General features: G+C 33.1%; 4 protein-coding genes across 5 annotated transcripts; 3 read left to right on the top strand and 1 right to left on the bottom strand.

Moving 5' to 3' along the window:
* Positions 1-2,396: 2,396 nt before the first annotated feature.
* LOC145612359 (protein BIG GRAIN 1-like B) lies at positions 2,397-4,018 on the top strand. Its single transcript, XM_081667735.1, has one exon. It carries the CDS (start codon positions 2,637-2,639, stop codon positions 3,870-3,872), a length of 1,236 nt encoding a protein of 411 aa, XP_081523861.1. The 5' UTR covers positions 2,397-2,636; the 3' UTR covers positions 3,873-4,018.
* A 7,147-nt stretch (positions 4,019-11,165) lies between these two features.
* On the top strand, positions 11,166-14,310 carry LOC145612267 (uncharacterized). 2 transcript variants are annotated; one of them, XM_081667644.1, is made up of 5 exons: positions 11,166-11,414; positions 12,653-12,882; positions 13,274-13,486; positions 13,575-13,667; positions 13,948-14,310. In XM_081667644.1, exons 2-5 carry the CDS (start codon positions 12,841-12,843, stop codon positions 13,957-13,959), a joined length of 360 nt encoding a protein of 119 aa, XP_081523770.1. In that variant the 5' UTR covers positions 11,166-11,414; positions 12,653-12,840; the 3' UTR covers positions 13,960-14,310. The 2 variants fall into 2 exon arrangements, with proteins under 2 accessions (XP_081523770.1, XP_081523769.1); XM_081667643.1 differs by having other exon boundaries at positions 13,923-14,310.
* A 7,358-nt stretch (positions 14,311-21,668) lies between these two features.
* On the top strand, positions 21,669-24,609 carry LOC145611697 (vacuolar protein sorting-associated protein 2 homolog 1-like). The gene is made up of 5 exons (XM_081667046.1): positions 21,669-21,925; positions 22,368-22,498; positions 23,610-23,714; positions 23,857-24,117; positions 24,215-24,609. Exons 1-5 carry the CDS (start codon positions 21,889-21,891, stop codon positions 24,356-24,358), a joined length of 678 nt encoding a protein of 225 aa, XP_081523172.1. The 5' UTR covers positions 21,669-21,888; the 3' UTR covers positions 24,359-24,609.
* A 1,194-nt stretch (positions 24,610-25,803) lies between these two features.
* On the bottom strand, positions 25,804-26,705 carry LOC145612041 (RING-H2 finger protein ATL52-like). Its single transcript, XM_081667419.1, has one exon. It carries the CDS (start codon positions 26,408-26,410, stop codon positions 25,862-25,864), a length of 549 nt encoding a protein of 182 aa, XP_081523545.1. The 5' UTR covers positions 26,411-26,705; the 3' UTR covers positions 25,804-25,861.
* Positions 26,706-27,114: the final 409 nt, after the last annotated feature.

The raw sequence follows: 27,114 nt of genomic DNA, 5'->3' as shown, positions 1-27,114 counted from the left end.
TTGATGGTACTAGCCCTCTTGTTACAATATTACTCCTTCCACAATAATGTTTTACTCCATTTCAGGATACTTATGATGCTTTACTAAAGATATGACTCGAAACCCATAAATTAAACATTAATATTTTAAGTTAGAAGTAGATTTTCCCACGCAAATGCATCGCATTCTATGCACTTGAAGTCAGCAAACATATAACACAAAGTGTCTTTCTAAAAGGGATATTTTTATGTAATTTGCGGTGATATTTATGAAATTAGAGTGGTTTACTCCATTGTATACAAGTACACTCGTTATATACAAGTCTTGTTAAATTGTGTTTGACTAATATCTTCATGCTCAATCCATCACCGAGAGTTGTCTCCGTGTCTTGCCTGATTTGAATATAATATATACGATGTACAATTTGAATTTATATTGATAAGTTATATTTGAGTCCTTTGGCTTTCTCTAATAGTGTGAATGTGTGATAAGAAATTTTCAAATCATTGCTATTTGACTCAAACCTATTCATAAAAGTTGATGTATCTCTAATTAGTTGTTGATAGTAATGATAAAGAGAAATAAAACATTACAGTTACTTTATCATTACATTTTGCTAATCTTAAATTTATCTTTTTAAAAGAGTGACATTTTTTGAGGGGCACTTTTTAGGTCAATGAAGATGAGATTATAGATTTTCGAATTGACACAAAATATAAAGATGAGATTATAGAGATTGACAAATTTATCAAAATAATTACACAAAAGTAACTTAACTCTTTATTTTAAACCCTAACTTTAATCTTATAAATAGGTTACAGTGTGATTTTTTTTTTTTTTTTTAAATGTGGAAGTAATGTTTTTGTTGACAGGATTAGTTGTTAATTAAGTAAATTAGTGGCTTGCCATGTGCAACGTGAAAAAGTCAGCTTAAATTACAATCACAACCAAACAATTACTGTAGAAACTTACCTAACATTGGAGTATTGGACCATCCATATATAGAGCCTAAGGGTCCGCGTAATCACCCCACCCAAGTGACCCAACCCAATAAAAAACCTTCTATGTGTGTTGGTTGGTACACTATACAAGTATAATACATCTAGGGTTTCCTTTGGCAACTCTATACAACTAGGCGATCACCGAACTATACTCCAATATTTTTTATTAATGTGTACTCCGTTACTGATAGGGAGTGAGTAAATAGTATTAAACGTTCAATTATTGTCTTAATATTAGAATTATATAAGGAGTAAATATATACCTACACTCTTATCAAATTTAAATGAGAAGACAAATGTACATGTGTGCATTCAAGGCAGCGCATATAATAGTCATATACTTATACATACACAGCTTTAACTAGATTTGTTTTCTATGTGATTACACTTCTAAACAAAGCTATACAACATTGGACAATATCCTTTCAGTGTTTTTTATTTTATTTTATTATATTATAAAATACCTTATAATACCCTCATTATACAAGATAAGTAATGATCTCTTCTTTATTTAAAATGGTCTCAAATTAAATGCAGTAAATAATATAGAAGCAGAAGAAATATCCACCATTGATTAGCTATAGTCCTTTGCTTCCTTTTTATTGCAATGTTGCTAGTACAATTATTTCCTCAGTTGAAAATCATCAAATTTGAAAAAACAAAAAAACAACTTTACATTATTCCATAAAAACATCCAAAATAAAAAGCACTACCACTTTGACTGTCAATGATTTAGGTTGATTTTTCTACCAATCAAGTAGTCAAGGAATATGAACACTGTATAATTTTTTGATAAAACAAAATTCTTTTTAAAAAAAATATATAATAATTTGGCTTATTACATGAATATCAACATCCAACAAATTTTCAAGCACATAAACCCAAAATAAAAAAGACAAATAAATAATAAAGTAACCCACACACGTACGTGTAAACAAAGTCACATAACCAAAAGCAAAAAAAAAAAAAAAAAAAAAAAAACAGAGCAATCAAAATAAACAGTAATCTGACTAATAGTAAAAAAAGTTTTATAAAAGTTAACCGACCTTATTATTCATTTCACTAGCCTAGCTGTCAGCTTTTTGCTCCCTCCTTTCCACCTTTCTTCTTCCCACCCGCACGCGCGGGAGTTTACATTATTTTTCCTTTCTTTCTAAGTACTATCCTCTGTTCATATATACGAACACAGGATAGTACTTATCGATATCTTCTCGTCTTTAAACCCAATTCTCTCTCGCTGTAATTATTTTAGACTCTGTTCATTACCACTTGTTAATAAAATAACCCGTGATCGTACCCTGATTCTAAAGGGTGCGAGCAAGGGTGTTGGTTCTTAAATTGGGATGAAGGTACGATAAGGTGTTACTAGTGTGTTGTTACACTTATTTTTATTTATTTTCAACTCTTTGATCATATCACATGGTGGTGTTTTTTCTCTCTCACTAATTACGCCTAAGCCTTTGCAGCTTTTGACATTCTCTTAGCAGACAACTGCTCCAATTCCTTCTTTCACATGCTCTCTTTGTCACTCCTAAATTTGAGTATTTAGCATGACAATCTCTCCTCCTACATTCATCCTACTTCACTAACAATAACATCGTTGTTGTTTTTGCCATTGTTTTCGTAACAACATTGTTATTGTTGTGTGCTACGAAAATGTCTAAGTTTGAAATAACTACTATTCCTTTTCATAATACTACCCACAAAAGAAGGGCTAAGAACCCTTCATTTTCCTCCATCCTTCTAGATGCCATTTATCGATCAATCGATGAAGACGACGACCTACACCAATACCCTCGTACCACCCCTACCTCCCCTACTAGAAGCATTATTACTAAACAAAGTGATTGCAACACTATACAACTATCATCGTCCAAACAGCGAAGAACTAAAATGAGAAGCGATAGTACCTTAGAGACGGTTGATCTTCGCCGTGCCATCATGATCGAGTCATGGATGGAGCGGCAACCACCACAACAACCACCGCAACGGAAGCACTTTCATCTTGGTGATGTACTCGATCAAAAAATCAGGATTGTTCGTCAGAAATCTGTCCCGAGTTTACCTAGGGCATCGGATAATTCTTCTACGACTGATTTTTCATCGTCTTCTTCGTCGTGTTTTACGAATCTCACTCCTCGATCAACAACCTCGCGCGATCAATCGTCTTCGCGAATCTTCACGAAGACGAAATCTCGCGCGCTGAAGATCTACGGTGATTTGAAGCGATCGAAACAGCAGAACACTGCTCCGATTTCTCCTGGTAGAAGAATCGCCGCGTTTCTTAACTCGATTTTCAGAAACTCCGGCGGATCTCCGGCGAGAAGTTCGCCGGAGATGAAGTCACCGCCGTCGACAACGACGGCAATGACGGCGGCGACGGCGACGGAATCAACATGTTCGTCGGCGTCGTCATTCTCAAGATCATGCTTGAGCAATAAAACGACGTCGTCCACAAAATCATCGAAACGATCAGTAAGATTTTATCCAGTGAGTGTAATAGTAGACGAAGATTCTAGACCATGCGGTCATAAATCGCTACAAAAGAATGAAGTTCAAGACCCGAAGAAGCTCACATCGCTGCCGAATGAACATTCATTCGGCGGCGAGAGCGAAGAGAAGGAGAGGAGACGGAGGAGGGAGAAAGAGATTGACGCGTTAATGATGATGATTAAGACTAATTGCGGGAACATTCAACAACGTCATGTTTCGAATTTAAAAGATGAGTTCGACGACGAAGTCGAAATGGAGGAGGATGATGACGAAGATGGTGGAAGTTGTGCGAGTTCGGATCTTTTTGAGTTGGAAAATTTGAGCTCAATTGGTGTTAGTCGGTACTATGAGGAGTTGCCGGTGTATGGTACTACTAGTTTGAAGAACATAACGGCTTAATTATTTTTTTTTATTATTTTCTTAATTATGTTGTTTTTTTTCTTTTTTGTTTGGTCTAATATTAGGATGTGCATGAATGTAATTATATGGTGCTTCGAAGTTGATTAATCTATTAACTTTGGTTTTAAGTTTATGAGGAAGCACAATTTTACTACGTTAGTTGTAATGCATTTGATTTTGAATGTGGTATGATTACTAAGCTAGATAGCTAGTAGGGAATATATGTTCCTAAAGAAAATTGGGAATATATGAGGTTAGTTGATATCTAAGGTTTCTACCTTTTATTAAGAATATAACATTGGATTCTTATGCATTTTTTTTTTTATCACGTTAAGTTTTAGAGTAGTTTGTATCGAATTATCTACTAGTATAACTATTTATAAAGCGGCTCTAATTGGATTAACTTATCTTGTTGATACTTTACAAATTCTTAAATGGACCTGGTTCACACTAATTTATTGTGGACCATTAACATTAGAGATAATGTAATTGTTTTATTAATAAAAAAATAGGTCACTATATTAAAATAAAGGTTATTATGTTGGAATAAAAGTTAGTGTGACATTATGAAAGCTATAAAAGTTTAATTTTTTTAATGAAATTTTTAATATAATGGTCAATATGAATAATAAAGATCGCTATGTTAAAATTAGGTCACTATTCAACATAATGTCGTACTTTAAATTTATAATAACATTAAAGATCACTCAAATTTTTAAAAAAGGTTACTATGTTAAAAATAAGGGTCACTATATTGAATATGATGTCAGTTACGTGTGAATTAACCTTAGGTCCACAATAATATTATTGTGAACCAGGTCCACACAAGATTTACTGTTGATACTTAAATTTATTTTAAACTTATTTTTGTTGTAACTTAATTACTACTTCTTATATGAGTGTGTTATAACTAATAATTTGTTGTCTTAACATCGTAACTCATGTGAACTCATTTTCTCTGAAAATATAAGGAATACAATCTGTAAACGTAAGGAAAAAAAAACCTTTTAAAAACCAAGTTGATCCTATGGCTTTATAACAGTAACCTAGTGTGAGTCATAAAGCAAACTAGGTTAAAATCCCGTGCATTGCATGTTTGATAAATATTTTTTGTAATAATATTACAATCGATAATGTTACAATAATATTACAAAATATAAAGTATATAAAATATATTTTTTAGCATAGGTTAATAGATTCACCATTTTCTCTCCATTTTACGAACACGTAATTAGTTACAAATTCACTATTAAAAATAAAATAAAATTAACCATACACTTACAAATATTTGAACTTATCCTAATTTATTGCCTTTTGTTTAAGCCTTTTTAAAATTTAGGTGAATATTTAAACTTAATTTTAGTTCACCTTTCTCTGAACTTATTAATTTAATTACTTAGGGCCTGTTCACATTTACTGAACTGAGTTGAACTGAACTGAACTGAACTGAACTGAATTAAACTGAACTGATTGGAGCTGAACTGAACTGAACTAAGCTGAAATGAATATTTTATGAGAGAGAGAAATTAAGAGCTGAACTGAACTGAACTGATTGGAGCTGAACTGAACTGAGTTGAACTGATTAGAGCTGAACTAATTGAAATTAAAATTAAGTAAATGTGAACAGACCCTTAAACTTCTTAATTTTAGTTCACCTTTCTCTAAACTTATTAATTTACTTAAACTTTGTAATGGTAAAAGACTAGTCATTATGACAAATAGGTGAGCTTGCAAGTACAACGTAACATCACATATAGGATCAATATACAAACAAGCCCTATGATTTTCATTAATTACAATGAAATAAACAGACTCTAAATTTTTCATAAATGGTGTAACCACTACGTGTCATATTCTAATTGAGCGTACGTGGTAATTCTCATAAAGATATTATCTATTATATGAGAGAAAAATTGATGATGGCTTGCTTAACAAACTAGGTATGAAGTTGCTTATTCTGCTTCGCTGCTTAAGGGGTGTAGCATAGCTTCAAGGTCCATTTCTATATTTCTTGTTGTATACGAAGTATATTATAGCCTCTTTACATTTTACAACTTTTAATTTCTTTAACATTAATTCAATTGAGAGTTGTTGTTGGATGCAATTAAGTGCTAGCTTAGCAAAATACTCGATCGATATTAAGTTTTGATAGAATATACACATCAATTATGCTCCTTAATAACCATCAGTTTTAAGTTTTGATTGAGTTGATCTTATAATATAGTTGTGTTGGTCCTTTAACATGGTATCAGAGTTAGTGAAACGAAATATCACAGATTTAAATTTCATCTACTTACCCTTTCATTCAAGTGTAGTTTAATTAACACTTGGTATGAGGAGACCTTAAATACATCCACAATTTTAATTCAATAAGCTCTCATGTAACAGGCTGTTGTAGAATATATAAACCAAACATCATAGGATTCAACCATCAATTTAAGTTTTTGTTTGAATTAGTGCTTATATTTAACAAGTTTCCATACTATATTCTATATATTAGCCACAAGTTAATTTATCATAAAAACCTATACAAAAATTGATAAAATACATGAACAATTTTCAAATAGCCACTACAAGAAAAGGGCCGTTTTGCGACGGAAATAATTCGTCGCAAACTGGCAAAATTCCGTCGCAAAGTGACTTTGCGACGGATTTCCGTCACAGGCATGGCGTCGCTCGAACTTTCGTAGCAAACAGTCCTTTTGTGACGGAATATCCGTCGCAAAACGAATTGCGACGGATTTTGCGACGGAAAGGTAGTTGTAGCTGAAAACAACATTTGCGACGAAAATTCCGTAGCAAGAGGAGTCATTTTGCGACGGAATATTCCGTCACAAATTTTGCGACGGAATGTATTTCCGTCGCAAAATGGATTCTTTTGCGACGGAATAGTCCGTCACAAATTTTGCGACGGAATGTAATTCCGTCACAAATTTTGCGACGGAAATTCCGTCGCAAAGTTATTGTAATTTTAATTTTTTTTTTTTTTTGTATTTTGTTTTTTTTTCCTGGAACCTGTATTCCTGCAATCCTGTTTAATTTTTTTGTATTTTGTTTTGTTTTCCTGGAACCTGTATTCATGCAATCTTGTTTAATAAAATACGTGCATTTAAAATAATTTCAGTCAAAAAGTCCACGCCCTAACATAATTCAAATATATACAACACGTAGCCGTAACTACCAAGTACGGTACATGATATAATTTTTTAAACTACAATGTCATCCATATACAAAAATCGAAAAATGACACCTAACTAAACACAAGCTGGCTGTCCTTGGCCTGCACCACCTGAGGCTGAATCGTAGAACAAGTGAAAGGAGTGGTCAATCCTGTAAATCTACTGGCTAACTCCTCTAAGAACTCCTTGTTCTTCCTCTCGATTTCAGCCATCCGTTCTGCCACTCGAGCCTCCACTCGAGCATCGAGCTGTTCCGCCACACGGCTATCGATCTGGCTCTCAATTGCTTCCACCCTCTCATTCAACTCCTTGTGGAAGTTTTCCTGCATTTGAGTTATGACCGACGGTACGTATTGGCTGGAAGAACCCGATCCTCGTCCCCTAGATGTGCCGTAGTACAAGTCAGCACCAACACCAAGACCTCTAACACGACCCTTCTTATTACGACCACCAGCCGCCTCAAAGAAAATTTCATTTTCAGACAGTTGGGAACCCTGGGTTCTTGATTCCTCCTGTCTGTGTTGGTACGCCTCCTGTAACAAACAAAGGATATACAATGCAGAAATAAAAATAAAGAATGAGAACCAATAGTTTGAGGCTTGATATAGTTCATAAGTGGCAATATAGGTTCACTAGGTCCTAAAACTAGGAAAATTGGGTGAAAATGGGGCGTTTTTGGTTCTAACTTGTCTATTTCTCACATTTGTTATCTAATGAACCTATTTTTGACCTTAATACACCTAACTAACATAGTTACTTGAGTTTGAGGCTTGAAATTGTTTATAAGTGGCAATATAGGTTCACTAGGTCCTAAAACTAGAAAAAATGGGCGAAAATGGGGCGTTTTTGGTTCTAACTTGCCTATTTCTCACATTTGTTATCAAATGAGCTTATTTTTGACCATAATACACCTAAATAACATAGTTACTTGAGTTCGAGGCTTGAAATAGTTCATAAGTGGCAATATAGGTTCACTAGGTCCTAAAACTAGGAAAATTGGGTGAAAATGGGGCGTTTTTGGTTCTAACTTGCCTATTTCTCACATTTGTTATCTAATGAACCTATTTTTGTGACCTTAATACACCTAACTAACATAGTTACTTGAGTTTGAGGCTTGAAATTGTTTATAAGTGGCAATATAGGTTCACTAGGTCCTAAAACTAGAAAAAATGGGCGAAAATGGGGCGTTTTTGGTTCTAACTTGCCTATTTCTCACATTTGTTATCAAATGAGCTTATTTTTGACCATAATACACCTACCTAACATAGTTACTTGAGTTCGAGGCTTGAAATAGTTCATAAGTGGCAATATAGGAAACAAGTGGCTTGAAAATGGGCGAAAACTAGTTATTACCGCAATTTCATATAGTAGCAAAGTATCAAGCTAAGTTCTTTTCTTCATAAAATCAAACCTACATGAGGTTTTAGATGACATATATCCAGGGGTCCTTATCACTCCAACCTAACCCATCCTTGGACATCTTATCTCACTAGTGAATGTATGCCTAGTGATGAAACACATATAATTAACACACAATTACCCACATTCAAATAAACATACATACACTAACATGTATTTTTAAATTAACATATATTTTAAACTAATCTAACATATATTTTAAACTAATCTAACATATATTTTAAACTAAACTAACATACATTATAAACTAACTAACATATATTTTAAACTAAAATAACATACATTATAAACTAATCTAACATGTATTTTAAACTAAACTAACATACATTAAACTAATTCTAACATTGCAATATATCTTAAAAATTAAACTAATTCTAACATTGCAATATAAATTAAACTACACTACACTAAACACAAGTAATTAAATAATAAAATTTAGTTACAAATTAAATTAAAAAACATAATTAGAAAAAGTTAGGGTTTACATTAAAATTAAATTGAAAACAAAAACAAAGGGGGATAGTGGAATACTCACCGGGATTTGAGGGTGTTGTGGCGGAAATCCGGCTGCCGGAAGGAGGGTGGTGTGGTGGCTGCACACCGCCGGCGAACGGAGGGGCGTGAGTGGGCTTGAACGGAGGGGGTGGCGTGGGTGGGCGTGAGTGCGCGTGAGTGGGAGTGAACGGAAGGGGTGGGCGTTAGTAGGTGTGAGTGGCCGGATTCCGGTCGTTCCGGTGGCGACAGCGGCGGTGAAGTGGCCGGATTTTCTTTCTCTCTCTACGCTTTCCTCTATCTCTCTCTACGCTTTCCTCTTTCTGTTCTTCGTTTTCTTTTTCTCTCTCCTTCAGCGAAACTTCAGTTTTTTTTAAAAAAATTTAAAAACTTTTTGCGACGGAATTTCCGTCGCAGAATCCGTCGCAAAATGTTTTTTTTTTTATTTTTTTTTTAATATTGTTTTGCGACGATTATTTCCGTCGCAAACAAACTTTTGCGAGGGAATAAATTCCGTCGCAAACTTTGCGACGGAAATTCCGTCGCAAAAGTTTGTTTCCGTCGCAAAGTTGCGACGGAATTTATTCCCTCGCAAATTAACCCTTTTTGCGACGGAATTGTAGTCCGTTGCAAGGTTTCCGTCGCAAAATGACCTATTTCTTGTAGTGAGCCACAATAAAATTGTGGTCACTCTAAAGTCATCCAATATATAAAGCAATCATCTTTTCAAAATTGCACTTTCATTGCTAAATCTACATGTTTCCTTATGATAAAGTGTAAATACCAAGTACCATTTTTTTTTAATAATATATTACACCGAAACAAAAGCACACTAATAATCAAACAAGTCTTTCATGTAAAAGGTCTTTGTTTGAGGACAACGAGATAGTTCATGTAAGACACATAAAATAGTACGAAAGGAGCACACAATTTGGGACCAATGCAACATAAGTTTCCTAGTTGAATGGTGGCCTAAACAATTACTACTAGTTTAGTTTCACGCTTTAAATCATATAAAGTGCAAACGGCTAACCAAATTTATTTAATATAAATAATTAAAAAAAAATGTATAAAATGAGAATAATTGTAAAAAGTTAATTATAAAGTAAGAAGCTTTTTGACAAATCTAGCAGAAAAGGAAGGGAGGAGAACTACCAAATTGATGATTACACTAAAGTTGATTGCACACGCGAAAACGACGGGTTTAGTGATAATGTAATGGCAAAATTGATCGTTTTGAAGAGGTGTTAGATTGTGAGAACATTATTGTGCTTCATTGCGCCAAATCATTATCATTGACCCCATCGACGAAACTTCATACTAACTGTACTTATTATAGTTTGTACTCTCTTACAATTCTACCACCACATACAACTTAGTTATATTTAGATTCTTTGCTAGGTTGTTTGAGATTTTAATATGGAATTATGGATCCCCTTTTCTATTTTGTGTTTCGTGAATTTGTTGCACCGTGTATAATTTGTTATGTTCACATCGAATATTCATGTATATAAAGTTATATTGTAGGAGTAGTCTAGTAATCTATTTGTTTGAAAGTAGTTGTCAGTCTATCACACTGTTACTTTAACTTACTCTATCAGCGAGTTACGGAGTATTGAATTTAGATGGGAATGGAAGAAACAAGTTTATAAGAAATGTTATTAAGTTTATAATGTTATGATTTAAGGTTCAACCACTACAAGAAAAAAGATCAAAGAGGGCGATATACATTGATCAAGGAGGGCGAGTTTAATTTTGCCTTGTTAGTTTCTATCAAGGAGGGCGAAATAATAATTGCCCTTTTATTACAGAGTAAAGAGGGCGAATGTTACTTCCGTCTTTGTACTTCAAAGCAAACAGGGCGAATTAATTTTTCGTCCTCTATAATAGAGCTAAGAGGGCGAATTCACAAAATCGTCCTCTATAATAGAGCAAAAAGGGCGAATTTCATTTTCGCCCTCGTTGTTCAATAAAATAAATCAACAAAGTAAACGTTTTGGCTATTTTACAAAACAAAAAAGAAACAAACAGGGCGAATGTTACTTTCGTCTTTGTATTTCAAACAAACAGGGCGAATTCCATTTTCGCCCTCGTTGGTCAATAGCAAAAAGGGCGAATTTCTTTTTTGCCCTCGTTGGTCAATAAACATTTTACTAAAATAAAACAAAGGTTTTTCTCTATTAAAACAAAAGGACATAAGAAATTAAAACATAGGTTTTTCTCTCTGAACGTTTTTCCCCAAAATATGCATGAACCCTAAATCGCAAATCGCTAATCTATGATTCTTCGCTCTATTTTTCTACCTAATTCTTCGCTCTAATTCTTCACTCCTAATCCTTGCTCTTAAGGTTCAGATTCATTGCTCCAAATCAGATTGTGTCGGTCAGATTGCAAGTCAGATTTCGCTCCAAATCATTGCTCGAAGTCGCTCTAATTGTGTCGCAAAATTTTGGTAAATTTTGGCTCAAAACTATGTGATTAAGCTTTTGATTTGTACGAATTTGTTGTTCTCGAAATCCTTGCTCTTAATTTGTTGATTTTTTTTGTCAATTTGTTGCTGCATGTTAGTATTGCTCTACATTTGTCAATTTTTTTTGTCAATTTGTCGATTCTGCAAGTTTTTGGGAGTTGTTAATTATGCTAGTAATGTCAGATAGATTATGGAGAAGCAAATCAGAATTATTCGTATTTTATCAGTGGTTTATCGATTTAATTGCTTAATTGATCGTATGAGCTATTGATTACTGTGAATTGGGATAATTGTAATTTGTTTTGATTACTATGAATTGTGATAATTGATAACTCTATCTGAAATTATGCGCATGTGATAATTGATAACTCTATCTGATAGTATTATACTGGCATATATAATACGCAAAGGAAAAGTATAAACAGCAGTTCAAAAATGAAATTGAGGCTGTAAATGAAAAAATCAAGAGCTCTAGTATTGTTTTTGTGGCTACAGTGGAGGAGTATGAAAAAATCAAGATAGTTTTTTTATAGTTATAGACATCTAATTGTGTTAGTGTAGTGTTACTAATTAATGGAGTTGTTTTGTATGCCAGTACTCGTATTATATATGTTAAGCTGTATGTGCATGGGGTGATTTTTTTTCATGTCTAGTCCTAATATCAGCATTAATATCAAGAAGAATTTGGATCAAGTGGTTGAAATTCACTCCTCTATATATATAATTGAGCTGTCCTTGAATATGTGATATTTGTTCTGATTACTAGTGGTCTAGTGCTCTATACATGAGTCTCTGTACATGAGTCTCCATACCATACATATAATTTCCATTTGGGTGAAATCTCTAGGTACTAGAAGTGTTTCCTAGAATCATATCTATTCATATAATTATATCTATATGTTTGAGACATTTTGTCTACTTATGAACTTATAATATACAAATCTATTGGTTCCATTATTCAGCTAGTAAGATCCAGATGTCTAACTTGTATATATAAAGAATGTTATTGCCTTGGCTTTTGGGAGGACTTTCACACTTTTTTCTTTTATTAACATGGACAAATAAAATGATTCAGTTAGAGATGGTTTCTATGGCTATTATGCTTGTACTTTATTATGCTTAATTGCGTATGTCCAGTTTCAGTAGCATAATGTCCATATGTGGAAATTTTTATGTCAGTTTTGTTTTCTAGCTGATTTGTGTAATGTATTTTCAATTAGGTCCCTTTCGTGGTCCAAGTAGAGCACTCAAGTATAGAAAGTTGCGAAGCATTCAACCCGGAAAGCTCAAGGTTAATATTCCTCCAGCATTAGGAGCTGTTGTGGGTGAGCGTGCAAATCAATTTGTTGCTGAGTGTGCTTATTGGGTGAAGGAGATCTGCCCCCTTGATGTTTCTAAATGGAGTGATATGCCTGAAGGGATTTTAGATCAATTATATGCAAGGATTAAGGTACAATTTTGGATTACTCTTTGAGTTTGAGTTTGTTATTTTGTTTGGATTACTCTCTGTTTTGCAAGTCTTTGCATAATGTTGCCATTAAGTTTACTAAGTTGAACAAAGTATTTGGCAAGTTTTGCTATTTTCTCTTATCCTCTTGTTCGTGAACCTGGTGGTTTTATGCAGCTTAAAACTTTACTGTCAGCTTTATTGCCATGGCTTAAAGCTGACATTTTGGAACAATTGTGGATGATGTATTAGATTTAACACTATATTTTCATGCACTTGCTAACATATTCAGCAAAATATCATCTGCCTTGTTAATGTTAATGTTAATTATCATCTGCCTTGTCTTGAATATTAAGTAACTTGACTTGCCACAAAATCCAAAATATTCTTGCAGTCAAAGTACGAATTGGGTGAAGGTGCACACATTCACAATGCAATAAAGATTCAATGCTCAACCCTTTATAGGCATTGGAGAGAAAGGTTGAAGGCCGACTATTTTTCAAATCGCAAATCTTTATTAGAGGCGGAGCGTGCTTGCCCACCTTCAGTAAAACTTGAACAATGGAAGTGGCTTGTTTATAACTATTGGAGCTCTCCTAAACAAAAGGTAAGTTATGGGAATGCTCTTGTAATCGAAATTCTTCAATTGGCATTTCTTCCCTTTTGCTAATCCTATATGTTGTTTGAACCTTTAGGAAAGGAGTGAGAAGAATCGAGCAAATGCTCTTGCAAAGAAGATCAAGTCGGCATGTGGTGCAAAATCAACGGCTCGCATAATTTATGAATTGGTGAGTATAATTTGTCTCTGTCTTAGCTGTTTACTGTCTCTGTGAGCTGTTTACTGTCTCTGTGAGCTGTGACTATGAAACTCTGCTGACTGTATTCTCCTTGAGCTCAGGTTGAGTCTGAATCTTTTTCAAGTTTGGTGTTTCTTATATTATTTAGCTCCGAGTAGTTGCCTCTTATAGTAATCATAGTCATTATTCATCATCAAGTTCCTACATTCCTACTAATATATTCTTTTATTAATTTACATTCATTAGTTTGGTGCTTCTGTCATGTTTGCAGTTAGGGGATTAAGTCAGTGTGCTGCTGTTTTGGGGATGGAGGACACCAAAGGCTGGTTGCATTTCTTGGAAAACTGATCAGATGGAAAAAGGGGCTTGAAGATGCAAGGATGAAAAGATGTCCTAGAATTATTAAATAATTGCTATTTAGGAAAACTTGGTTAATACTTTTGTATATATAATGACAAAATTAGAATTTATATTAACTAAATAAATACTTTTGTTAATACTCCTAGAATTATTTTTTTTAAAAACTGAAAATTGAACAAAGAGGGCGATTTTGTTTTTGCCCTTTAAAATTTGATCAAAGAGGGCGAATTTTGAGCAAGGAGGGCAATATTAATTGACTTAATTGAGTTGTTAACAGAGGGCAAAAAAAAACTTTTCGTCTTGGTTGATTCAATCAAAGAGGGGGAAAATTTTGCCCTATTTGATATTGATCAAAGAGGGCGAAATTTTTGCCCTATTTGATGTTGATCAAAGAGGGCGAAATTTTTTGCCTTCTTTGATATTTAACAAAGAGGGCAAAACATTTGTATGCCCTTTGAAGCTAATAGGGCGACCTGGGGACGATTTCAAAATCGCCCTCTTTGCCTAATAGGGCGAAATTTGAACCTAAGAGGGCGATTTAAATTGCCCTCTTTGATATAATATACGGCGTTGTTAAATCACTCTCCCTCTCAACGATACAATATAGAGTGAGGCTAAAAAGATTGTGAAGTGGACCAATAACGGCTATTGATGTAACAATGGTTTCTATTGGCAAGCAGTCCAAGTAAGTTTGATTGTTTAAAGACTTTGAAAATGGAATTGTCTTGCAATATTTATGAAATATTGTATTATTAGAAGGTGTAACACATGCATTTTCTTTTATAACAAGAAACCAAATTAAATTACAAATAATCAAAGAATCTTTAAAGCTAACACATACTACATATAATTTCCAAGGAATTCTAAGCTTGATCGCTATCACTTAAATCAAACATAACCCGATAATCTTTTAATGGAGAGTTATCAAATTTTTCAAGACTCATTCCTTGGTACCTTGAAGTATTAGCAAATTTATTAGCATTAGGTGCTTAATCTTTATGGACCTTTAGTACTTTACACAAATACACCTATAGAAAATCCTTAGGATTGGATCCATTCTTCTTAAATTATTTTGATATTGATTGAAAAAATATTATTATGTTAAAATAGTTAATTGATATAACAGTACTAGGGCATAACTCAATCTTGTGTAATTCTCTTCCAACGATTTCATATAAAAATCCTTTAAAAAAAATGATAAAAACTTCATATGAAATGATATAATTAAAGATCTATCAATTACTCTCCAACTGTATTTTAACTAGGCTAATAGTGCAATTAGCATGGCAAGTACACATAATTGCCTTAAGTGAGCCTAATCTCTTTTACAATGATTCATTCACCCTAAAACTTGACATGGTATTGGAGCCTAACAATCTAGCAATTAAACTCCACCACTAAAATCAATTTTATATTTTTATTATACATCCATCCCCGTCCTTCTTCCCTTTCCTTATTTGATTTTCTCCACCAAACCCTAACCACCAGTTTGATCATGCCAACTCATCCTCTCATCCACAATATATTTCACATGTTATTTTTATAATCACTTTCCTCCTTTGTTGATTATTTTTGTAGACATATTAATAAACTCATTTTATTTTCTAAAATAATATGTAGTCTCTCATACTCAAAAGTTATTATATACATGGGTACACAGTATATCCAATAGGTATTATTATTTTTTATTTTTTTTTACTTATTTTGATGATTAAAGGATGTTTATAGCTAGTTAATCATCATCAAACGAGCAAAAAAATAACAAAGGGAGTATTATCAATTTATCATATTTTCATCCACAATATATTACACAAGTCATTTTTATAATCACTTTTACTATAGGATTTTTGAGTAATTAGGTCATAAATGACTATCAATTTCGAACAAAAAGAGTATTATCAATTTATCATATTTTCATTCATCTTAAGATTTCAGAAGTTGTTAGTCCCACATCCCCACATGCTAATTCTATATCTGTATATTGTTTTTTTTAATGCCTTGAGGTGATTTGATAAGGAATGGAATCCTCTAGTCAACTTCCTCTTCATTTCCTTTTCATTTTTTTTTAAAAAAAGGGAAATAAATGAGTTGGCATACACAAAATTTGTGCATTGCATTCCTACAATCCTAGATACAAGATATTACATTTAGGGGTAATGGAAGAAGAACAATCCTTGCTTTACAATCCTTGCTTTCTTCTCAAACACAAGTAGACATTACATTTAGGGGTAATGGAAGAAGAACAATAATTATTGTCAATTCACAAACATTTGGTCAGTATGAGGGAGCCCTATGATACAAGATAAGACATTCCATTAATCCATTTAGTGGATGAGAAGTGATCGATTTACCCTAGCTCATTATCTAAACTAATAGTTTGATATTGTCTCAAAGTATATATTATTGGATTTATTTAGCAATTTGCTAATAAAACATCTTTGGCAACAAACGATTACATTATTTAGCTTAATTATAAGGATAAAAGAACAGGACCTAAATATGATAACTTTTTTTATGTATTTTACGTGTATATTAATTCATCATCTTCTAGACGGTGATCGAGTATAATTAAAAACATGGACATATTGTAAAACATATATAGCTAGGCACCACAAAAAAATGTTTCTTGCCAACCTAGCACTACCACTGTAGTACTACATATGTACAAAATCCTAATAGAGCAAATAGCCAACAATTGATACGGATGCACTTACAATTTTGTCCTAGAAATGGTACAATTTTTCAATTTGCATATATGTAATTGTCTTTTGGAAGGGGTGCATGGATTGATCTAGTGCTATACCCTCATTCTAACTATGTGGGGTTACCTTTGTTCTCCAACCACAGATTTTTGTTATCTACTTCATATCAAATAATTTGAATAAAAACATTTTAAACTCAAGAAATTTGTATCTAGCCAGCCTAATTTTGGTCCTTAGTCACTCATATAATGTTGATACAATAATTTTGAGTGTTCACTTTCAAAGTAAGAGGAGCATTATGCATGTGCAATAAGTGTTTATGATGAATCCAGTAGATTTTTGTAGTTGAACAATGTAGAGTTATTAATTATTGTGAATAATATAATGATAAATAATTAACCATTTATGTGTGGTTGTAATGGAGCTATATACATTGAAACCTACCCTCAAAAAGATATTCACTCAATAATTTAATTTAGTGAATAAATTAGAAACTTATAAGGATTAGGGTTCTACTATTTATTTCACCTTATTTCATTTTATACAAATAACTTCGTTTAGAAAATAATAAGTTCAGATATGATAATAAGTTTAGGAAAAATATGTACAAATTCAATTTGCAGCTAAAATAAGTTCAAATAAGATATTTGTTACATTTCTGATTAATTTAATTAAATTCAAATTAGTGAAAATCACATGAATAAATAATTTTTTTTTTGAAGCACATGAATAAATAAATTACACCCTAAGAAAAAGTAATTTCTAATTAAATTTCTATCTATAAGAGCTTGAACATACTTTTTTATTTTATTTTTTTCATTTAATGCATATTGTGTAAGAAGGTACTCCTCATATTAATGGTTGCACTAACGCTTATAATAAGAAGCAAAACAATTTTGCATTACTGTTAGGATGTTTTGTTATACTATTACTTTATATATAGTAGAGTATATTGTTGTTTTTCTTCTACCTATTCTCAAGTATTTGGTTTTTTTTTTTAAGCACACACACTTTTATTTCATTTAGTTTTCACAATGTACTCACCTTTTTATTACTCCGTATCCTATATTCTTACTCTTGCTTTCCTCACAACAATAGATCAAATTTACATTCATTATTATCTCTTACATTATCCACATTTCTTTTCTATTTCTCATAAATTTCCATTACCAATTTACCATCATGGCATCACTGTAGCACTCTGCTCAAGTTATAAACTTATCCATGAAAGAAAAATGTACACTCTCTGCTTACTTTCAATTTACTCATGTATGTACTCATATGTTTTCTCACGCTTTTTAATTTACTTATCGCCAATATTTTAAAGTTGTTTGATTAATAATTTAAAAAAGAAAAATTAAAAGTGTATATCAAGATGATTTAAATAACTCTAATTCTATGGGGTTATACTTTGTCAATTTTATATGATCATGAATTTCTTTAGCATTGTTATAAGGATTACTCAGTCAACACTATAGGGGTTAGGCCCTGTTCTTTTGAGCTGTTGTGATCTGCTCTACTCTGCTAAGAACTTCTCTGTTCAGCTCTACTGAGTATAAATAAACTGTTATGTTCTGTTAACACCTGCTTTGCTCTGCTCTATTGAAATCTTCTATGCTTTGCTCTACTAAGCTATATTCTGTTCTGCTTTGCTGAGTATAAATAAGCTGCTCTGTTCAGCTGATATTTACCATGCTCTGTTAAAATCTGTTATGCTTTGTTTCCCCAGAAGCTTTAAAATTGTTTTCCCATAAGCTCAAAAGAACAGGACCTTATTCCGTTCTTTTGCAAGCTGCAGAGGAAGTACTGTGTCAAAAGTGGGACGTTGATGGAAATTGGGCCAAAGAAAGAAGTTGGGCTAAAAGAAGAAGAAAAAAAAGGTAAGAAGGGTAAGTGGTCCAAATCCTTGCTTTGGTAAATGAAGAATGAACAGTGTTTCATTTATGAAAGATGGGCCGCGTGCAAAAATGAAAAAAGATAAGGACAGAGACACAACCGCACGTGACCATCTGGCGAGTGTCGTTGTCAACCCCACTTCTACTGTTGGAGGTACCACGTGCGCATGTGTACGTGTACATCTCTGACTGCGTCAGTAAATACAAAGACGATGCCGATTTACGCATACGCTTCTGGTCTTCTGGAGGGACATCAGACATGTTCTCTTTTATGGCGTGACAATTTTTCTCTAATTTTTTTAAAATAATTTTATTTAATACGAGTATTTTTTATTTCTTTGTTTTTTTTTTTGGTGAGAAGTATTTTTTATTTCTAAAATACACATAAATTATCTTTAATTATGATTTAGTTTACCTTATAAATAATTAATACGGAGTACTCGTATAATCTTGTGAAAATGTACCATCAATAATTTAGTTTACTTTTAATTTAGGTCATGTTTGGTAATAGCGTTTGAGGTAGCGCGATTAACATTTGACCAGTCAAAACACTACAAAAAATAAATTTGAAAGTGTTTGGCAAGGTAGCGTATCAACTAGCGGTTAGCGATAAATATAACGTTTGGATAGCTTTTCTCAAACGTTAAAAATAGTAGCGTTTAGAAGTAGCGGATAGTGCTGACAAATTTTTATTACTTTTAAAACAATATTTATATGAATTTTGATATATTTTAGTATTGCAACCGCTACTTTTGCCAAAAACTCATACTATCAACGTTACTTTAACAGCTAATCTCTACCCACTACTAATTGATCGTACTCGCTACCTTAACAGCTACTCGCTACTTGACCGCTAAAAGCTACCCGCTATTGCTACTTTTGCCAAACATGAGTTTCATATAATATTGTATGACTAAGATTACTTATTTACTTATTCAATAGTTTTCGGTCGGTCAGAAATCACTTGTTCAAGGGTGATTCATTCGGTCATGAGTTACTCGGTCGGTCAAGGGATCAGGGGTTATTCACTTACTTTGTCGGTCATGTGTTACTCGCTTGTTATGTGGGTTTTGGATCATTTGGGTTATTAAAAAATATGATAAGTGGGTCAAATCTGGTCGATTTCGGTTCATTTGGCTTGGGTCAGGACTAACTCGGGTTTGAAATCTAGTAGGGTTGGGTTACCGGGTCAGCTTAGGAATTGACAAGTCTAATTATAAGGTTTTACCAAGTACATTATAAATATCCTTATAAATATACTATTCACAACCAACAATTCAACCGACACTTTTTTTTTTTTTTTTTTGATAAAACAACCGGCACTTTTTAACCAACAAGAAAATCCAGTTAGCACTTTTTAGTTTTAGAACAGCTTACTATTTTCAGGAGTAGTTCGTAATCAACATAAACCAAATTTGCTATTCGATGGACCTTTAGATCCTTTAAAAAAAAGGACGAAAAAAACCTGATATTGGGCCTTGCAAGATAACATGTATATTATTAATATTGGGATAAAGCCCAACTTGCGGTTACAGGCTTGACGTTCAACTCAAAACTTAGCTCATCAAGCCATCATTTACGAATTTTCCACCGACCACCGAGAACAAAGTGATTGTGGCTCTGGTCACCTCACCTTATAAATACTCCCTCCGTTTTTAAATACTTGATCCAATTCTGTTTTTTGCACTATTTATTTGTCCTACTCTGACTTATGTTTGTGATTTATACATAAGAAAAAATATAGTCTTATGGGTACTTGTTGGAATCATCTCAATGATTAGATTATTAATTTTCAATTGTTAGATTTTATACTTATTGATTATTAAAGATATTAGTGATCAAGGATTAGCATCGGCATGCATGTTCAAGAGAAATGGAGCAAGTATTTAAAAACATAGGGAGTATAATATTAAAAATAAGTTTAGTTAAGCTAAAATATGTTTTGTTAAGTAAAAATTATTTTTATTCAGTAAAAATAAGTTTAATTCAGTAAAAATCAGTAACTTTAAAAAATAAATATAATAGAAAATCAGTAAAAATAATTTCAATTCAGCAAAAATAATTTCAGTTCAGTAAAAATAATTTAAGTTCAGTAAAAATAATTTAAGTTCAGCAAAAATTATTTAAGTTAACCAAAAATAATTTCAGTTCAGCAAAAATAAGGTGAAGTGAACGAGGCCGTACTCCGTAATTTTTTAAAATTACATTTTTTTTTCACTAATTTAGGCCTCATGTAATGTATAGATAACCAAAATTAGGGATGTGACACATATTAATTTTTATTTTCACTAATACTTCTTTTGCTTAATTTAAATTTTTCTTTAGATTTTAAAAATAAAATCGAAAACTAGCGAATAGATTTAAATTAAATTTGATAATTACGATTGCTATTAGATTCTAACTAATCCAATTTCTAGCCATGCTAAACCCCTAATAGGAGGAAATGCTCTTCCAACACCAACAACAAGTGTTGTTGCATCTCCCAAGTCTCTGCCAAAGCCATTAGTTAAGAATTTAAGATAGATTGAGCGAACATCTTCTTTACAAAATGGTCGAAACACTAGATGCATGATTCTAATAAATACATTGCAATCCAAATTAACTACTCAGGGCTGACTCATTTGAGGGTGGAGATAAGAAAAATCCCTTAAATGAGTCGTATGAGATTTAATCATTATACCTTAGCGATACGAGTTGTGAGCGATGCCACTACTCTATCACTACAGCCTCCATATATTTGATTTGGATTGAATTATACAAAATTACAAAGTACCATTTATACAACCAACTTTCACCTAATTATAAAGTGGAACACCAAAATTTAAAATCCTTGACTAACATAACATAAAACACAAAACCCAAACAAAACAAGACAATCCACCATCAACCAAAAAAAAAAAAGATATTTAAAAAATTCCAGCAACAAATAAAAACAAACCACGTCAGCAACCCACCATAAAACACACAGTATCACCCTACACTCAGTGACAGAGGATCAAGTAATAATGTTATGTAGCACAGGAACCTTTTCCCACTGAGAATATTTCCGCGTTAAGCAACCAAGGCTTCGCACCTTCCTTCCTCTTCCCCTCCTTTTATCCTCTTCTATTTTCAACTCTTATCATCAATTTCATCATCTAATCTAATTCAACACATATATAAATCCCCCAATTTTATTTCAATTTTTCTACAATTTCTTGATTCTTCGATCGTAAATCAAGAGGGCGTGATTTTATTTAATTTAATTTTTTCAATATGAGTTTCATCTTCGGAAAACGCAAAACTCCTGCAGGTTAATCTTATTCTATTTTAATTTTATGATTATTTTTGTAATAATTTAAATTCCCCTTTTTTGTTTTTTAATCTGATCTATTATTTGACGGTCCATTTTTGTTTGATCATATAGATATTTTGTTTATTTGAAGTTGTGCATTGTAGATTAGTGTATTGAATTTCATATAACTTTGATTTGCTTTGTTAGGGTTTTTGTTTGAATTTTAGAAATATTTTCGATTGTTCGAATTTTAAGGTTTATTATATTAGTAGAGTATTAGGTAACTAGATTGCTTTGTTAGTGATTGTTTTCATCTTTAATGCAGTTGCTTTGTTAGGCTCCTAATTTTGATGATCTTGAACTTTTGAGATGGATTTTGGTTATTTTTGTTAATGTATAATTTTAATTGGGTAATTAGCTATGCAAGATTTTGAAGTATGTTTGTGATTTTGTATGATAGAGCTTCTGCGGGAGAATAAGAGGATGTTGGATAAGTCGATACGAGAAATCGAAAGGGAGAGAGCGGGTTTACAAACCCAAGAGAAGAAATTAATTGCCGAAATCAAGAAGAGTGCTAAGCAAGGACAAATGGTTTGTCAATTTTATTCATTTTACATTTTGTGTTAGCTTGTTTTCGTGGCATTGATCGTTGTGCTTGAATGTTGTGTAGAAATGAAACATATACTAATGTCAAACTTAAGGGTTAAATTGAGATGGGGCTATAAGCTGTATGTTCCTCTTATTGAATTGTGAAACATTACTTAGTCATTTTGTTTAGAATCAAGGACCTAATGACGACAGTAGTATTTCATTACATTGGCTTGTTTCCTTGTGTATGAATCTGCTCAGTTTACTCCTATGTGGGAGCTCTTTGGAAGCATAGAGATGATGATGGTACATGGTAGTGATTACTGTGTTACTCCGACTCTTCATTGCACCTCAACTGCCAAACTACCTGTGTTGGTTACTTGACCCTTAGACATTGACATTAGTATGGCTCTTGAACACTTCATTTAGGGACAAAAGTAACCCAAAAAAATATAAAAAAAAAGAAAGGTTGTGTGACATTTAGATATGTACCCATGTGGCCACGCCAAGTCGCCAAACACTTTACATTTTAAATAGGGAAATTTTGAGGAAAGTGAGGACTAACTTCTCCCGTATTTGGATAAGACATGGGGTAAAAGATGGGAAAGGGAATGGAGGGATTCGTTTTCCTCCTCTTATAATCAACCAAACCCCTTCATTGTTGGAGAGATTTGGAAGGAAAATGGAAGGTCACTTTTTCCCTCCCTTCCACTTCTCTTTCTCCTTTTCCCTTTCGCTATTGTTATCCAAACATAGTGTAACATAGTTGATGTGTATAAAATGCTAAAAACAATTAAAGAGAATAAATTACCTATATTATACTGGTAAGGTTTGAGTGTACCTGTCTCCACTTACTCTGCCATGTGTTGGAGCTCTGAGATTCAACAGGGTGACGTTGATAGTGATCACCTATTGCCATTTGGAAATAAGCAAATTTTATAGAGATACTTCATATATTTCATCTTGTGAAGCTGTTGAGTGCTGAATATTGGAATGTTCTTGGCTTTTTAGCTTTTAATTAATTGAAGTAGTCTTGTGCGCATTTTGTTTATCAAATTTTGATGTATAATTTATCAAATTTGATGTATGATTCTATGAATTCTTTTGTTTCCAGGGAGCTGTCAGAATCATGGCAAAAGATCTGATTAGAACAAGACATCAGGTTGAGAAGTTCTACAAGCTTAAATCGCAACTTCAGGGTGTTTCCTTGAGGATTCAGGCATGTCAAAATTCTCATTCTGTACACTTGTACAGTATTTATTTTCTTATTCAGCAGCATGCGATTCCATACCATGATAGTGTTCATATAGATTTGCTTCTTGTTATACTGTTATTAATAATCGTTCTTCATGTACATGCAGACATTGAAGTCAACACAAGCCATGGGAGAAGCAATGAAAGGAGTTACAAAGGCCATGGGCCAAATGAATAGGCAGATGAATCTTCCATCACTCCAGAAAATAATGCAAGAGTTTGAGAGGCAAAACGAGAGAATGGAGCTCACCAGCGAAGTCATGGGAGATGCTATTGATGATGCTTTGGAGGGAGATGAAGAGGAGGATGAAACAGACGAGCTTGTTAACCAGGTGCTTGATGAAATTGGTATCGATGTCAACCAAGAGGTATTTTACTCAGTACTTTGGCAATTTTTTTTTCTCTCTGATGAAGTTACCTCGCCGATAAATTCAATTCGTTTTGCTGACAATGTTTTGTTTGCAGCTTGTGAACGCACCATCAGGTGCAGTGGCTGCACCTGCAGCTAAGGGCAAGGTTGCCCAGGTTGAAGCGGCAGCTACTGGTAATGATGATGGTGGGATTGATGATGACTTGCAGGCAAGGTTGGATAACTTGAGAAGAATGTAGTCTCATATGTCACACTAGTCCATACTTTAAACAAGAGAGTTCAATATGTGATGTCTATTTTGAGCAAAATCTTCAGCTTAATGTTTGATGCAATGCCAGCTGACTTTATTTTGTTTGTGTATATAATAAACTCTTAGATTGATTTACTTCTTAATGAAGTTGCATTTGCCTGGTGAGGTAAAATAGATGATGTTTATCAAGTTATTACCACTCAACAGAGTACATATGAATATATATCCATATTTTGCCCATTTTTTCCATGTTCTGTGACTTCCCCCTGACTATGGTATGTCTAATTTAATTTATTTATATATATTTATTTATTTTTTGTGTGACTGCAATGTTTTTATTTAGCTAATTCTGATAACTGGAAGAATTGTTCTTGCATATTTCTGGACATATTTTGCTTCATTCTGTTGTTGATCTTGTTACCTTCTTTTAATTGTTTTATATTGTTAGCAAATAGTTGTAATATCACACTATAGCTAGCCTTTGAGTCATCTTCCCTTCCCGGCACTTGGGACATTCGTCCAGTCTCGTGGATTGAAATTGCTACGTTTGGTGCTGTTTTGGTTGAGTTTTCCGGTGAAAGCAGTGGTGTTTATCTTTAGCTACAAGGGAAACTGAGGCCTCAAATTCAGATTTTACCAGCTGATACGGACAAATTGACAGTCGTTCTCTATCCTGGTTCTGTTTTTTTCTTTTCAGATTCTGATGAAGGATGATAGGGTACACTTGAGCCGCCAGCTTGATATATGTACAAGTATTCTTTTTGTATCAAGGTTGACAATGTCAAAGTTAGCTTGCTGATAGGAATTATAAAGATACAACCCCTTATTAACCATAAAAACTACTCCTACTGATAGGGACTGAATTGTTGAACTTTAAATCCTATATAAAAAAATCATAATAAGAAGAATAATTGTGTTGTTGAAATTAACTTACTCGGTTTCGATATTTTTCTTATCTCTTAGCAATTTATTATCATGTCTTTTTCTGTAAAGTGACCTGCAATTATGAAGAATTGCATCTAAAATATGGTGTTTTTGAATATATGAATGATGCAACAAATCGAAGGCTTACTAAAAACGTATATCAGTAACATGGATGATATGATGCTACTAAAATACTAAATGTATGTTCAAGTATATATGTTGTAAAAATAAACCTCTTTTAAGATGTAACATTGCAACAAATAGATGTGTTTTTTCTTACAAAATTTGACACCAAATTAGTACCCCTTTGTGTATTTACTTTGGTTCTTAAGTTATATAAAGTGGAATGAATCCAATAATATAGAAGGATTTCAAAATCATCCATAATTTCCAAGTTTGTATAAATGAATTGAAGTATATGGCATAATGACAACACTACTTATCTAGTTGTCTACTTTGAACATTCTCTACAAAACTAAGACAACAACAAGAGATGATTAGCTAGATATCTAGAATCAACACAAAACTAAACTTAAATTCATTGAAGAAGAAACCAAGACATCAATAATTATACAGGAAGTACACCTGAATCTGATAAACCTGCACCTGAATTATTCTCAGACCGAGCAACACCGATGTCTCGACCACCACCACCACCACAACCACCCACCGGTGCTCGACAAAGCGGACAATCAAAATGCGAATAAAGCCACATATCAATACAAGGAGCATGAAAAGAGTGCTTACATCTAACCAACTCCCTAACATCTTCCCCTTCTTCAAACACTGACAAACACACTACACACTCTTCACAACAACTACTGTCACCTTCTTCTGGTATACCACTTTTATACTTATACAAAGTTGAATCCAACTCCACAACATTCCGACCATTGAACTCCTTTCGAGCAATCCCGACAACATCCCTGTTCGTTGACCATGTAGAGGAAGGGTAGTCAGTGCACCAGTTAAGTGCTAGACAATGGTAAATAGCTAAAATAAGTCCTGCAGTCACGACGACGAAGAATCCGCAGTATAACATGCTCAGATTGTAGTGACCAGGCTGTTGCTCGCCTAGTGAAGGAGGTTCTATGTGATAGTGTGATGGATCACTCATTATATTTTGTTGATTTTGTTTTCTGGGTTTTTTTTTTTTTTTTTTTTTTTTTTTTTTTTTTTTTTTTTTTTAAAATTGTTTAAGAAGTAAAGAAAAGTTTGTACAAAATTCTGCAGGTTGATGTTATATGAAGGGGTTGTTAAAGTAGAGTTTAAGGAAATTTTGTTTGATTAGATTTGCGGTTTCCAAAGACCGTAGAATCATCATGGAAGTGAGGACAAAGCTTTATTTGCTATATGTGTGCTACCAAACAAGGACGGCTGACATTAATTTTTCTTATATTTATTTTGTTTAGGTTGTTGTGAATTTATTTTGTTAATAGAATGGGTATGAACTAGATCTATTTTCTGTTTCAGGGACCTCTCTAGTGACGGATTCGAAAAAAATATAAGGGTATTTATTAGGGTGAAATTGTAACCGATGAATTCTTATTGGGATTGAATGGTACGGATCAAGACGGATGAATACTAGGGCTCGTTTGGTTGAATGTAGGAAATGCAAATTTGATTTTCCATGAAATTGAACTTTCTAAGAAATTCTAAAAAGTGTTTGATTAACTAAGGGAAGTGGAAACCAAACAACTTCAAAGAAATTCAATTCCTAGAAATTCCAACTTCTCATGCTTTTATTTGTCAACCAAACAACACCTAAATTTGCAGGGGCATTTAGTGAATAATTATGCAGACATAGCCTTTTATATCATC

The sequence above is a fragment of the Chenopodium album genome, chromosome 24, assembly GCF_948465745.1.
Source record: "Chenopodium album chromosome 24, dcCheAlbu1.1, whole genome shotgun sequence".
NCBI lineage: Eukaryota > Viridiplantae > Streptophyta > Magnoliopsida > Caryophyllales > Amaranthaceae > Chenopodium > Chenopodium album.
The sequence above is the reverse complement of the archived record's forward strand: the minus strand, read 5'-3'. Positions and strand labels throughout refer to the sequence as shown.

What these genes read in the sequence shown, in the direction of transcription:
- LOC145612359 (XM_081667735.1), top strand. Translation starts at nt 2,637, where the DNA reads ATGTCTAAGTTTGAAATAACTACTATTCCTTTTCATAATACTACCCAC.
- LOC145612267 (XM_081667643.1), top strand. Translation starts at nt 12,841, where the DNA reads ATGCCTGAAGGGATTTTAGATCAATTATATGCAAGGATTAAG. An exon ending in AATTATATGCAAGGATTAAG is followed by an intron (nt 12,883 to 13,273) that starts GTACAATTTTGG and finishes ATATTCTTGCAG; the next exon opens with TCAAAGTACGAATTGGGTGA. An exon ending in GGAGCTCTCCTAAACAAAAG is followed by an intron (nt 13,487 to 13,574) that starts GTAAGTTATGGG and finishes TTGAACCTTTAG; the next exon opens with GAAAGGAGTGAGAAGAATCG.
- LOC145611697 (XM_081667046.1), top strand. Translation starts at nt 21,889, where the DNA reads ATGAGTTTCATCTTCGGAAAACGCAAAACTCCTGCAG. An exon ending in AAAACGCAAAACTCCTGCAG is followed by an intron (nt 21,926 to 22,367) that starts GTTAATCTTATT and finishes TTTGTATGATAG; the next exon opens with AGCTTCTGCGGGAGAATAAG. An exon ending in GTATCGATGTCAACCAAGAG is followed by an intron (nt 24,118 to 24,214) that starts GTATTTTACTCA and finishes TTTTGTTTGCAG; the next exon opens with CTTGTGAACGCACCATCAGG.
- LOC145612041 (XM_081667419.1), bottom strand. Translation starts at nt 26,410, where the DNA reads ATGAGTGATCCATCACACTATCACATAGAACCTCCTTCACTAGGCGAG.